This window comes from Oncorhynchus gorbuscha, linkage group LG01, assembly GCF_021184085.1.
Source record: "Oncorhynchus gorbuscha isolate QuinsamMale2020 ecotype Even-year linkage group LG01, OgorEven_v1.0, whole genome shotgun sequence".
NCBI classification, from domain to species: Eukaryota; Metazoa; Chordata; class Actinopteri; order Salmoniformes; family Salmonidae; genus Oncorhynchus; species Oncorhynchus gorbuscha.
In genome coordinates, this window is record NC_060173.1 from 25,238,590 (window position 1) to 25,253,980 (window position 15,391).

General features: G+C 46.2%; 1 protein-coding gene across 1 annotated transcript in view; it reads right to left on the reverse strand.

Moving 5' to 3' along the window:
- Positions 1–283: 283 nt before the first annotated feature.
- LOC124035244 (F-box only protein 31-like) overlaps positions 284–15,391 on the reverse strand; it is a 28,503-nt gene continuing 13,395 nt past the window's right edge. The window contains exons 7-9 of the mRNA XM_046348694.1: positions 4,713–4,866; positions 3,051–3,487; positions 284–2,714 (exon numbers count right to left, since the gene is read on the reverse strand). Of these exons, the coding sequence (XP_046204650.1) occupies positions 2,492–2,714; positions 3,051–3,487; positions 4,713–4,866 (814 nt within the window). The 3' untranslated portion in view covers positions 284–2,491. The remainder of the gene's footprint in view (positions 2,715–3,050; positions 3,488–4,712; positions 4,867–15,391) is intronic.

Genomic DNA, 15,391 nt, shown 5'->3' on the forward strand with positions numbered 1-15,391 from the left:
CTTTATATTTCAGTGCAGGATCTCCACAATACTTTGACCTAATATTCTATAAGAGGAACAGGAGCTCAAGCAGTAGAACATTTGAGGTGCAGGTACTCAGCTCCAGTGAGCTCTTGCCCAAGTCAAGGGTAAGGGTTACGGTCAGGGTTTAAGGTAGGGACGTCCCAGATTGCACTAACACTTTAGAAAGTGCTTTTAGATCCAAGAGGCAGAATGAGCAAATGTGTGCGCTTATTTTAAATGGAAAATGTCAGCATTATTGTGTGGAAAAAGAGAGTAGAAATGTGTTGTTTCTTTTATTGAGAAGAGAAAGAGCACGTAGGCTGCAAAGCTCCCTGAAATCAGATTAAGAGCAGTTCACCAGGTCAAACCGTTTCCAGCGGAGTCGTGCCACTGGGATTGGCAATTTATAAAGCGCAAGACTCAATTTACAAATGTGATTCATTTAAACAGCGGTGTACAGAAGCATTAGTTCCAAACAGATGAGTGATGTGCTTACAAAACACAAATCAACAAGCAATGATTCAAAAATGTCTAGTTGTCCCAAAAATAAAAATATCAAAACATACTTATTAAATAGTTTCCTTTCATTAATATATATTACTTATTTACGCTCTATAGAGTTAGTTTTTTGCTAATGTTAGTAAAGCTGTAGTCTAATACAAAAGTACCGCTTTGAATGAAGCCTCCCATGAGATAGTGACTATCTCAATACTGCCCACTAGCTTATTTTCCTTATGTCCTGCCCTCCATGATCACTGACATGTCAGGTGACAGGAAAAGACTGGTGAAAGCCATATGGTGGAAAGACACTCCTGGTCCATTTGTGGTCATGAAGGAAAGGAGTCAAGGAAAGGGACCCATAGAGGAGTTGAGAGACAACCATCCACTGACCTGCCTAGAAAAGTTCACTTGCAATAGGAGACCCCTTGGGCACCACTGTTGGCTAATGCGAGACAAACACACATGTTTCACAATGTAAATAAATGTAAAGTATGAGAGTACCTTGAATTACATTTTGTGTTGTGCAATGTTTTGCAAACGGTCATTATTATTGAGGATGTTGCAATATCTTTATAACACCCTGTTATTAAAAGCATCCAAAGGACAATGCTATCAGTCCAACTAAGAATGGCTGATGCAGCTACAGTACAGCATAAGCTTATACCAAACACGCAATTTTCAAATCTCCATTCATTCAACATTTCCATTTTACTACATACTATCCATCAGAAGTATTTTGCAAATAAAACGTAATCATTTCTGATATGCACATGCCCCATTGTGTAATATTAACATAGTTACAGTATCATTTCCTTGACCGAGTCACAAAAAGAATGAAAGTGCCTGAGATGCAGTCTTTTCCAATTCCATAATGCCATCTGTGCACCAAACTATAAGCAATATACAGCAAACCAAAAGTGTTTAATCGGATTGTGAATAAGATAATTAGAGACAGGTGGCATTAAACAAATTAAATGCTGCATGCATCCAAACATGAGGCATTCAAATAGTTACAGAATAATAGCTTTAGTAGAATGAATAGGAAATCCCTAGGCAATGCAGACATGGTATATAGTTAGAACTCATGGGCTGCATTTACACAGGAAGCCCAATTCTGATTTGTTTTCAATAATTGGTCTTTTGACGAATCACATCAGATCTTTTTCAAAGCTGATCTGAGTGGTCCAAAGATCAATGAGTGAAAAAAAAGCAAAAGAATGTGGCTAAAAATGCAGTCAGAGGCACAGATACTTTGTTCCAGAGTTTGTGGGATGAAATGTCAACAAATCCTCTTCTTTGGTTTAAAAATAAATAAGAAGCTTTTGAGGAAGCCTTTGGCTGAGTTTACACAGTCAGCTACTAATTGGTATTTTGACCCGTCAGATCAGCTGTGAAAAAGATCTGATGTGAAAAGATCAAATTGGTCAAAAGACGAATTAGTGGAAAAAATATCAGAATAGGGCTGCCTGTGTAAACGCAGCCTTAGTGTCATATCATTTGACCTGTGGACATGAATCAGCAGTAGAGATACTGAGGTCAAGTGGAGGTAAGAGGAGGGGAAACATTGGACAGGGAGAGACGATTAGATAATAAGCGATATGGTACTATCTCCACATTTCCCTCCAATAGGCTAGGGGGACTTTTAGGTGCCTAAGGGGTAGGGGGCTAAAGGTTGTTTCTGTCCAGGCCCAGAAATGTGTGGGACGGTGTCGAGGTGTTTGGGTTGTAAAGCTGTGTGTGCATACAGTAGTGGGTAAATATCGTGTTGTGTTTTCGGGGTCTATAGAGGGAAAATATACATACATAACAGTAATAATTAGGGCCAAGAGTTTTTCCTAACCACATGACCTAATCAGGAAAAAACTATGGGAATTACTTATAGTTTACAAACTAGGGGCCTAGAGATATTCCAGGTGCAGTCAACACATTGGGGTGTGTGTAGGGGCCTAAGTAAACATGTTTGTATGAGACGTGTGGATCTGCCCCATCAAGATGTCCAGGACTGCATGTTGCGCAGCATAGCCTCAAAGAGCTCCATGTTGGGGGCATAGGCGTGGGCCAGCTGGTCGGTCAGGCGGCTGTATAGGCTGAACGACTTGAGCTCCAGCCAGATGAAGCCGAAGCGGTCCTCGTCAAACAGGATAAAGAGGCCAGGCGTGCGCTCCGGGCTTGTGAAGCCGTGGCCGGCAATCAGGCCTGTCCCGTAGAAACTGAAATCGATGAGGGAAAAAAATTATCAAGATATCCTGTTGCGTAGTCTACATGTTGCGATCCAATGTTTCAGATGGCCGGAGTGTTGTGCTTGTAACACTTGAGTTGTGTGGGTCTGACTCCCACATGGGCCACATATACTGAATACAGGCATTAACTTTAAGTCCATTTGGATGAAGGAGTCTGCTAAATTACCATTATATTCTATTACAAGTGTACATTCATGTGTGAGTATCTCTTCTCACTCTGCTATGCAGCTACATTTGACAAGCACTCTTGGCTATACGAGGACATGTACAAAACAACTTGAACATGTGTGAAATAGATGGACTCACCACATCTTGCAGGTACGGGGGTACACCTCGTTGCGGGCCATGACCCCCAGAGGCAGGACAAAGGGCTGGGCCTCCGAGGGAGCACTGCTGCTGCTGCTGGGCCCAGGCTGGCGGCTCTCTGATTGGGCTTCCATAGCCAACTCCAGACCCTCTGCCCCGCCACCATCCACAGCCCCCTTTGCAGCATCAGCCCTCTGGGGGGCCACAGCCCCCTCTCCAACAGCAACACCCTGGGGGGCCACAGCCCCCTCTCCAACAGCAACCCCCTTGGGGGCCACATCTGGGCTCTGCGCCTCCTGCTGCGCCTCCTCATGCACCCCCAGCACCAGGCGAGACAGCTCCTCCACGCTGCGCTGGTGCTCGAGGTCCGGAAGGTGCACAGGCCGATTCAGGTCCACATCGAGCGTTAGCTGACCTGCTGGAACGTTGGGATCCCCCTGGGAGGGAGGGGAAAGGACAGGGGCATGTTCAGTAAGGGGAAAACATTTTGAAATGGAAGAGGTACTACCCAAACATCCATAATAGGGACTTAATAGGGACGTTTGTTTTCACAACACAACAGTAGTAGGCTTGATTACCAACAATGATGAGACAGCCTACAGGGAGGAGGTGAGGGCCCTGGGAGTGTGGTGCCAGGAAGATAACCTCTCACTCAATGTCGACAAAACAAATAGCTGATCGGCGACTTCAGGAAACAGCAGAGGGTGCACCTCCCTATCCATCGAAAGAACAGCAGTGGAGAAGGTGGAAAGTTTTAAGTTCCTCGGCGTACACATCACAGACAAACTGAAATGCTCCATTCACACAGACAGTGTGGTGCAGAAGGCGCAACAGTGCCCCTTCAACCTCAGGAGGCTGAAGGAATTTGGCTTGTCACCCAAAACCCTGACAAACTTTTACAGATGCACAATTGTGAGCATCTGTCAGGCATCACTGCCTGGTACAGCAACCGCAGGGCTCTCCAGAGGGTGGTGTGGTTTGTTCGATGCATCACCGGCAGCAAACTACCTTTGACCTTCCCTACAGGACCCAATGTCACAGGAAGGCCAAAAAGATCATCAAAGACAACAACCCCCCGAGTCACTGCCTGTTCACTCCGCTATCATCCAGAAGGCGAGGTAAGTACAGGTGCATCAAAGTTGGGATCGAGAGACTGAAAAACAGCTTCTATTGCAAGGCCATCAGACTTAAATAGCCATCACTAGGCGGCTTCCAACCGGCTATGTGACCCAGCACATTAGAAGGTTCTGCCCTATATACATAGACTTGAAATCACTGGTCACTTTAATAATGGAACACCAGTCACTTTAATAATGTTTACATATTTTTTCTTTACTCATTACATATGTATATAATGTATTCTATTCTACTGTATTTTAGTCTATGCCACTCCGACATTGCTCGTCCTAATATTTATATATCCCTTAATTCCATTCCTTTACTTTTAGGTTTGTGTGTGTTGTTGTGAATTGTTAGATATTACTGCACTGATGGAGCTACAAACATAAGCATTTCACTACACCCGCAATAACATCTGCTAAACGTGTATGTGACCAATAACATTTGATTTGGTTTTCCATTTCAAAAACTGTTGGTTTGGAAACATTAGGGGCCAGGCGGGGTGAGAGCCCAGCCGGGGTGCGGTGGAGGTGGGGGACTCACGGTGAGCTTGGTGGCCCTGGCGCGAGGCCCATGGAAGCTGAGCATGATGATCTCCAGGCCGTGGCTGCCGTAGGTGCCTTTGAACAGGCCCGGCTGCAACAGATCAGAGGGCAGTCGTGGAGGGAGGTAGATCCGCCGGTACGTCAGGCAGTTACTGTCAGAAAATAATATTACAGCATCATCAACATTAATGAAGACAACTAGATGGTCATTTTCCATGAAGAAAAATTGTGTGACTTGCTTCAGCTCTTTGAAAAATATTTTAATGGTGGTGGAAGAAGCTTAAAACATTTTACTTAAGTGAAGTGGTGAAATGAAGTCAAGTCTGGTCTTATAGACAACATTTACTTTAGAGTGTGGGGCAGTTGGCTCACATATTTTATCACAATTAATACTACTACACTTTCAAATTATCCTACTAGAAAATCAAAGTATATACAAACTGTAATAATTACGCATAAGGAATTAGAAACGTTTATGCTATCATTTGGGGAGGGAAATACAATGGCGCCTCTAGTGGAAGAAGTTTAGAAGTTTGTTTTAGCTATATTAACTAGAGGTCTTCACGGATATACCTTAACCTGATTACCAACCAGATATATGAACAGGTCGGATGCAAAATTCTGCAGTTGACCCTCAGATCCCGGTTTGGATCATGCTCGGTGGCCATGGACCTCGGACTTGTCGGAAAATATGTGAAATATTTACCAGATCCAAAATTATATTTGAAGACAACATCCTGATGAAAATTGGCTTAACTATCCTCTTTAAATCACATTTACTATGCATGGCGGTTGGTTAAGTCAAAAGCGTTAAGTGCTCTCCTCTGCCTGTCAACCTCTCTTGGTCTGGATTGAGCTTTTGCTATAGCAAACTTGCAACATTGTTTCAACTGGGCCCTGACCGTTTCCCGCGCCAATGAGCTCAGAACAGACATAACTGTAAATGTTTTATTTTATGACATTCTCACTGGGGATATGGGATCAGCAATATGTTGCTATTTCACACTGAAGCACGGTGGTTACTTAGGCCTATCGAGAAGGACCCACTGGGCACAGACGTCAGTCTAGTTTGGATTTACAGTTGGTTGAGTTGTCAACCAACAACAAATGTCACCATGTCATTGGAATTAGGTTAAAAGTTTGGTGAAAAAAAAGTCTAAATGCCCTTACATTGATTACTTTTTGCAAACCCAATCAGTTTTCCACATCATCACTTGGCTTGGGCGGTATCCAGATTTTCATAGTCATACACTACATGACCAAATATCTCATTCCAAAATAATTGGTATTAATATGGAGTTGGTCCCCCCTTTGCTGCCATCTCCACTCTTCTGGAAGGCTTTTCACTAGATGTTGGATCATTGCGGCGGGGACTTGCTTCCATTCAGCCACGAGCATTAGTGAGGTCGGGCACTGATGTTGGGCGATTAGGCCTGGCTCGCAGTCGGCGTTCCAACTCACCCCTAAGGTGTTTGATGGGGTTGAGGTCAGGGCTCTGTGCAGGCCAGTCAAGTTCTTCCACACCGATCTAGACAAACCATTTCTGTATGGACCTAGCTTTGTGCACACGGGCATTATAATGCTGAAGCAGGAAAGGAAAGGGCCTTCCCCAAACTGTTGCCATAAAGTTGGAATCACAGAATCGTCTAGAATGTCATTGTATGCCGTAGCGTTAAGATTTCCCTTCACTGGAACTAAGGGGCCTAGCCCGAACCATGAAAAACAGCCTCAGACCATTATTCCTCCTCCACCAAACTTTACAGTTGGCACTATGCATTAGGGCAGGTAGCATTCTCCTGGCATCCTCCAAACCCAGATTAGTCCGTCCAACGGCCAGATGGTGAAGCACGATTCATCACTCCAGAGAACGCGTTTCCACTGAGTCCAATGGCGGCGAGCTTTACACCACTCCAGCCAACACTTGGCATTGCGCATGGTGATCTTAGGCTTGTGTGCGGCTGTTCGGCCATGGAAACCCATTTCATGAAGCTCCCGACTAACAGTGATTGTGCTGACGTTGCTTCCAGAGGCAGTTTGGAACTCGGTAGTGAGTGTTGCAACCGAAAACCGATGATTTTTACGAGCTACGTGGTTCAGCTGTCCCGTGCTGTGAGCTTGTGTGGCCCACCACTTCATGTCTGAGCCATTGTTGCTCCTAAATGTTTCCACTTCACAATAATAGCACTTACAGTTGACGGGGGCAGCTCTAGCAGGGCAGAAATTTGACGGACTGACTTGTTGGAAAGGTGGCATCCTATTACGGTGCCACGTTGAAAGTCACTGAGCTCTTCAGTAAGGCCATTCTACTGAAAATGTTTGTCTATGGAGATGGCATAACTGTATGCTAGATTTTATACACCTGTCATTAATGGGTGTAACTGAAATAGCCAAATACACTAATTTGAATGGGTGTCATCATACTTTTGTATGTATAGTGTACCTTCCTTCTCTTATTTTCTGGGATTTACAGTATTACTGGCATGGCACACAAGGGGGCGCTAAAAATTAAAGAAAAGCCCATTGAGCCTCTATTAGTAGACTGCTAACAAAATTTGCACAACTAATAGCAAAATCACATAGACGCTGCTAGCTAAATGCTAACGAGCAAAAATTTAAAAATAAATTGCAAAGACAAGCAAATCCAAAGTTATACAAGCATAGCTAGAAGCTACCGAATATTATTCTCTGTGAGTTATTTATTTCACCTTTATTTAACCAGGTAGGCCAGTTGAGAACAAGTTCTAATTTATAACTGCAATCTGGCCAAGATAAAGCAAAGCAGTGCGGCAAAAACACAGAGTTACACATGGAATAAACAAACGTACAGTCAATAACACAATAGAAAAAATCTATATACAGTGTGTGCAAATGAGGTAAGATTAGGGACGTAAGGCAATATATTAATGTGCAAGTAGAGATACTGTGGTGCAAAGAGCAAAAAAACAAAAACAATATGGGGATGAGGTAGTTGGATGGACTATTTACAGTTGGGCTATGTACAGGTGCAATGATCTGTGAGCTGCTCTGACAGCTGATGCTTAAAGTTAGTGAGGGAGATATGAGTCTCTAGCTTCAGTGGTATGTGCAATTCGTTCCAGTCATTGGCAGCAGGGAACTGGATGGATAGGCAGCCAAAGGAAGAATTGGCTTTGGGGGTGACCAGTGAAATATACCTGCTGGAGCGCATGCTATGGGTGGGTGCTGTTATGGTGACCAGTGACGAATATGAAGCGAGGGCCAGCCAATGAAAGCATACAGGTCGCAGTGGTGGGTTGTATATGGGGCTTTGGTGACAAAACAGATTGCACTGTGATAGACTGAATCCAATTTGCTGAGTAGAGTGTTGGAGGCTATTTTGTAAATGACATCGCCGAAGTCAAAGATCGGGAGGATAGTCAGTTTTACGAGGGTATGTTTGGCAGCATGAGTGAAGGATGCTTTGTTGCGAAATAGGAAGCCGATTCTAGATTTAATTTTGGATTGAAGATGCTTAATGTGAGTCTGGAAGGAGAGTTTACAGCCTAACCAGACACCTAGGTATTTGTGGTTGTCCACATATTCTAAGTCAGAACCGTCCAGAGTAGGGATGCTGGACGGGCAGGCAGGTGCAGGCAGCAATCGTTTGAAGAGCATGCATTTAGTTCTACTTGCATTTAAGAGCAGTTGGAGGCCACGGAAGGAGAGTTGTATGGCATTAAAGCTCGTCTGGAGGTTTGTTAACACAGTGTCCAAAGAAGGGCCAGAAGTATACAGAATGGTGTCGTCTGCGTAGAGGTGGATCAGAGAATCAGCAGCATCAAGAGCAACATCATTGATGTATACAGAATAGAGAGTAGGCCCGAAAATTTAACCCTGTTGCACCCCCATAGAGACTGCCAGAGGTCCGGACAATAGGCCCTCCAACTTGACACATGGAACTCTATCTGAGAAGTAGTTGGTGAACCAGGCGAGGCAGTCATTTGAGAAAACAAGGCTGTTGAGTCTGCCGATAAGAATGCAGGGATTGACAGAGTTGAAAGCCTTGGCCAGGTCTATTTGGCTGCATAGTATTGTCTCTCATGACCATCTCGGAAACCAGATTGCATAGCGAAGAAGGTACGGTGGGGTTCGAAATGGTCGGGAATCTGTTTGTTAACTTGGCTTTCGAAGACCTTAGAAAGCTAGGCTAGGATAGATATGGGTCTTTAACAGTTTGGGTCTGGAGTGTCTCCCCCTTTGAAGAGGGGGATGACCACGGCAGCTTTCCAATCTTTGGGGATTTCAGACGATACGAACGAGAGGTTGAACAGGCTAGTAATAGGGGTTGCAACAATTGCGGAGGATCATTTTAGGAAGAGAGGGTCCAGCTTGTCTAGCCCGGCTGATTTGTAGGGGTCCAGATTTTGCAACTCTTTCAGAACATCAGCTATCTGGATTTGGGTGAAGGAGAAGCTGGGGAGGCTTGGGCAAGTAGCTGTGGGGGGTGCAGGGCTGTTGACCGGGGTAGGGGTAGCCAGGCGGAAAGCATGGCCAGCCGTAGAAAATGCTTATTGAAATTCTCTATTGTCATGGATTTATCGGTGGTGACAGTGTTTCTTAGCCTCAGTGCAGTGGGCAGCTGGGAGGAGGTACTCTTATTCTCCATGGACTTCAGTGTCCCAGAACTTTTTGGAGTTTGTGCTACAGGATGCGAATTTCTGTTTAGAAAAGCTAGCCTTTGCTTTCCTAACTGCCTGTGTATATTGGTTCCTAACTTCCCTGAAAAGTAGAAGCTCGATTTTTTTGTGCACAGACCTGGATAGTATGACAGAACTCTGCAGGCTATCTCTGCAGTAGAAGTAGATTGCAGTAGTTCTATCTTGTCGGAAAATGTTATGTGGACATTTACAAGCGAAAGTGAATTGTGCAAATGAACAAAGTTGTGATGCCTGCTTTTCTGAAGAAAGAGCGACGTGTACATGGAACAAAGGGGAGAAGAATGCTAGTAGGAACCACAGGGAAAAATGGCAGTTGTACAGACAACCCGTCCATAGATCTTTGACTGATCTTTTCTGGCAGAAAGACATAAGGTATCTTATGGCAAACATTTACTATTGAATTGCATTCAAGTGTAACTTCATCACCTCATGTGTGCCGCACAACAGACTCACCGAATTCTAATTAACTAGGCACGTCGGTTCAGAACAAATTCTTATTTTACAATAATGGCCTACCCAGGCCAAACCCTCCCATAACCCGGACGATGCTGGGACAATTGTGCGCTGCCCTAAGAGACGGTTGATATACAACCCCGGATCGAACCAGGGTCTGTAGTGACGCGTCTAGCACTGACGCCTCTAGCACTGAAAACTATGAAATAACACACATGGTAACCAAAGGCTTAGCATGTCTCTCAAGGAGGCTAAAAATAGATTTTGGCTTGGAAAAGTAACATTTTCAGAAGGAGACGAGAATTGTTTAAGGGAGGAGAAAGTAGCCACCCTTTGCCTTGATTACAGATTTGCACAGTCTTGGCATTCTCTCAACCAGCTTCATGAGGTAGTCACCTGAAATACATTTCAATTAACAGGTGTGCTTTGTTAGAAGTTAATTTGTGGAATTTCATTCCTTCTTAATGCGTTTGAGCCAATCAGTTGTGCTGTGACAAAGTAGGGGTGGTATACAGAAGATAGCACTATTTGGTAAAAGACCAAGTCCATATTATGGCAAGAACAGCTCAGACATACCTCAATTACCTAGACTAACCGGTGCCCCCCGCACATTGACTCTGTATCGGTACCCCCTGAATATAGCCTCACTATTATTATTTTACTGCTGCTCTAACTATTTGTTACTTTTATTTGCTTTTTTTTTACTAATCTATTTTTTACTTAACACTTATTTTTCTTAACTGCATTGTTTGTTAAGAGCTTGTAAGTTAGTATTTTACTGTAAGGTCTACCTGTTGTATTCAGGCGCATGGGACAAATAAAATTTGATTTGATTTGAAATTAGCAAAGAGAAACGACTATCCATCATTACTTTAAGACATAAAGGTCAGTCAATCCGGAAAATTTCAAGAGCTTTGAAAGTTTCTTTAAGTGCAGTCTCAAAAACCAACAAGCGCTACGATGAAACTGGCTCATGAGGATCGCAACAGGAAAGGAAGACCCAGAGTTACCTCTGCTGCAGAAGATAAGTGGTGTGTGATGGTGTGTGATGGTGTTTACTGGTGACACCGTCAGTGATATTTAAATTCAAGGCACACACAGCGATACGCCATCCCACCTGGTTTGCGCTTAGTACGACTATCATTTGTTTTTCAACAGGACAATGACCTCCAGGCTGTGTACAGGATATTTGACCAAGGCGGAGAGTGATGGAGTGCTGCATCAGATGACCTGGCCTCCACAATCACCCGATCTCAACCCAATTGAGATGGTTTGGGATGAGTTGGACCGCAGAGTGAAAGAAAAGCAGCCAACAAGTTCTCAGCATATGTGGGAACTCCTCCAAGACTGTTGGAAATGCATTCCATGTGAAGCTGGTTAAGGGAATGCCATGAGTATGCAAAGCTGTCAAAGGCAAAGTGAGGCTACTGAAGAAGCTCAAATATAAAATATATTTTGATTTGTTTAACACTTTTTTGGTTACTACATGATTCCCTATGTGGTATTTCATAGACTTGATTAGTGTAGTGTCAACAACGCACCCACTGCCAGCTAGCCTACTTCAGCAGTACTGTATCATTTTAATCATTTTAGTCAATAAGATTCTTGCCACGTAGCTTAACTTTCTGAACATTCGAGACGTGTAGTCCACTTGTCATTCCAATCTCCTTTGCATTAGCGTAGCCTCTTCTGTAGCCTGTTAACTATGTGTCTGTTTATCCCTGTTCTCTCCTCTCTGCACAGACCATACAAACGCTCCACACCGCGTGGCCGCGGCCACCCTAATCTGGTGGTCCCAGCGCGCACGACCCACGTGGAGTTCCAGGTCTCCGGTAGCCTCTGGAATTGCTGATCTGCGGTCAACAAGGCAGAGTTCATCTCAGCCTATGCCTCCCTCCAGTCCCTCGACTTCTTGGCACTAACGGAAACATGGATCACCACAGACAACACTGCTACTCCTACTGCTCTCTCTTCGTCCGCCCACGTGTTCTCGCACACCCCGAGAGCTTCTGGTCAGCGGGGTGGTGGCACCGGGATCCTCATCTCTCCCAAGTGGTCATTCTCTCTTTCTCCCCTTACCCATCTGTCTATCGCCTCCTTTGAATTCCATGCTGTCACAGTTACCAGCCCTTTCAAGCTTAACATCCTTATCATTTATCGCCCTCCAGGTTCCCTCGGAGAGTTCATCAATGAGCTTGATGCCTTGATAAGCTCCTTTCCTGAGGACGGCTCACCTCTCACAGTTCTGGGCGACTTTAACCTCCCCACGTCTACCTTTGACTCATTCCTCTCTGCCTCCTTCTTTTCCTCTCCTCTCCTCTTTTGACCTCACCCTCTCACCTTCCCCCTACTCACAAGGCAGGCAATACGCTCGACCTCATCTTTACTAGAGGCTGTTCTTCCACTAACCTCATTGCAACTCCCCTCCAAGTCTCCGACCACTACCTTGTATCCTTTTCCCTCTCGCTCTCATCCAACACCTCCCACACTGCCCCTACTCGGATGGTATCGCGCCGTCCCAACCTTCGCTCTCTCTCCCCCGCTACTCTCTCCTCTTCCATCCTATCATCTCTTCCCTCCGCTCAAACCTTCTCCAACCTATCTCCTGATTCTGCCTCCTCAACCCTCCTCTCCTCCCTCTCTGCATCCTTTGACTCTCTATGTCCCCTATCCTCCAGGCCGGCTCAGTCCTCCCCTCCCGCTCCGTGGCTCGATGACTCATTGCGAGCTCACAGAACAGGGCTCCGGGCAGCCAAGCGGAAATGGAGGAAAACTCGCCTCCCTGCGGACCTGGCATCCTTTCACTCCCTCCTCTCTACATTTTCCTCCTCTGTCTCTGCTGCTAAAGCCACTTTCTACCACGCTAAATTCCAAGCATCTGCCTCTAACCCTAGGAAGCTCTTTTGCCACCTTCTCCTCCCTCCTGAATCCTCCTCCCCCTCCCCCCCTCCTCCCTCTCTGCAGACGACTTTGTCAACCATTTTGAAAAGAAGGTCGACGACATCCGATCCTCGTTTGCTAAGTCAAACGACACCGCTAGTTCTGCTCACACTGCCCTACCCTGTGCTCTGACCTCTTTCTCCCCTCTCTCTCCAGATGAAATCTCGCGTCTTGTGACGGCCGGCCGCCCAACAACCTGCCCGCTTGACCCTATCCCCTCCCCTCTTCTCCAGACCATTTCCGGAGACCTTCTCCCTTACCTCACCTCGCTCATCAACTCATCACTGACAGCTGGCTACGTCCCTTCCGTCTTCAAGAGAGCGAGAGTTGCACCCCTTCTGAAAAAACCTACACTCGATCCATCTGATGTCAACAATTACAGACCAGTATCCCTTCTTTCTTTTCTCTCCAAAACTCTTGAACGTGCCGTCCTTGGCCAGCTCTCCCGCTATCTCTCTCTGAATGACCTTCTTGATCCAAATCAGTCAGGTTTCAAGACTAGTCATTCAACTGAGACTGCTCTCCTCTGTATCACGGAGGCGCTCCGCACTGCTAAAGCTAACTCTCTCTCCTCTGCTCTCATCCTTCTAGATCTATCGGCTGCCTTCGATACTGTGAACCATCAGATCCTCCTCTCCACCCTCTCCGAGTTGGGCATCTCCGGCGCGGCCCACGCTTGATTGCGTCCTACCTGACAGGTCGCTCCTACCAGGTGGCGTGGCGAGAATCTGTCTCCTCACCACGCGCTCTCACCACTGGTGTCCCCCAGGGCTCTGTTCTAGGCCCCCTCCTATTCTCGCTATACACCAAGTCACTTGGCTCTGTCATAACCTCACATGGTCTCTCCTATCATTGCTATGCAGACGACACACAACTAATCTTCTCCTTTCCCCCTTCTGATGACCAGGTGGCGAATCGCATCTCTGCATGTCTGGCAGACATATCAGTGTGGATGACGGATCACCACCTCAAGCTGAACCTCGGCAAGACGGAGCTGCTCTTCCTCCCGGGGAAGGACTGCCCGTTCCATGATCTCGCCATCACGGTTGACAACTCCATTGTGTCCTCCTCCCAGAGCGCTAAGAACCTTGGCGTGATCCTGGACAACACCCTGTCGTTCTCAACCAACATCAAGGCGGTGGCCCGTTCCTGTAGGTTCATGGTCTACAACATCCGCAGAGTACGACCCTGCCTCACACAGGAAGTGGCGCAGGTCCTAATCCAGGCACTTGTCATCTCCCGTCTGGATTACTGCAACTCGCTGTTGGCTGGGCTCCCTGCCTGTGCCATTAAACCCCTTCAACTCATCCAGAACGCCACAGCCCGTCTGGTGTTCAACCTTCCCAAGTTCTCTCACGTCACCCCGATCCTCCGTTCTCTCCACTGGCTTCCAGTTGAAGCTCGCATCCGCTACAAGACCATGGTGCTTGCCTACGGAGCTGTGAGGGGAACGGCACCTCAGTACCTCCAGGCTCTGATCAGGCCCTACACCCAAACAAGGGCACTGCGTTCATCCACCTCTGGCCTGCTCGCCTCCCTACCACTGAGGAAGTACAGCTCCCGCTCAGCCCAGTCAAAACTGTTCGCTGCTCTGGCCCCCCAATGGTGGAACAAACTCCCTCACGACGCCAGGACAGCGGAGTCAATCACCACCTTCCGGAGACACCTGAAACCCCACCTCTTTAAGGAATACCTAGGATAGGATAAGTATTCCCTCTCCCCCCCACCCTTTAAGATTTAGATGCACTATTGTAAAGTGACTGTTCCACTGGATGTCATAAGGTGAATGCACCAATTTGTAAGTCGCTCTGGATAAGAGCGTCTGCTAAATGACTTAAATGTAATGTAATGTCTTCACTTATTCTACACTGTAGAAAATAGTAAAAATAAAGAAAAACCCTTGAATGAGTAGGTGTGTCCAACGTTTTGGCTGGTACTGTAAGTATTCAGACTCAGTACTTTGTTGAAGCACCTTTGGCAGCAATTACAGCCTCAAGCTTGGCACACCTGTATTTGGGGAGTTTCTCCCATTCTTCTCTGCAGATTATCTCAAGCTCTGTCAGATTGGATGGGGAGCGTTGCTGCAGGGCTATTTTCAGGTGTCTCCCCAGAGATGTTTGATCGGGTTCAAGTCCAGGCTCTGGCTGGGCCACTCAAGGACATTCAGAGACTTGTCCTGAAGCCACTCTTTTGTTGTCTTGGGTTCTTAGGGTCATTGTCCTTTTGGAAGTTGAACCTTCGCCTCAGTCTGAGGCCCTGAGCACTCTTTCCTTCCATCCTGACTAGTCTCAGAGTCCCTGCCGCTGAAAAACATCCCCGCAGCATGATATTGCCACCACCACGCTTCCCCATAAGGATGGTGCCTCCAGACATGACACTTGGCATTTAGGCCAAATTTAGGCCAAATAGTTCAATCTTGGTTTCAACTGACCAGATAGACCATGAGAAACAAGATTGAGTCTTTAGGTGCCTTCTGGCAAATTACAAGCGGGCTGTCTTGTGCCTTTTATTGATGAGTGGCTTCCGTCTGGCCACTCTACCACAAAGGCCTGATTGGTGGAGTGCTGCAGAGAATGGTTGTCCTTCTGGAAGGTTTTCCCATCTCCAC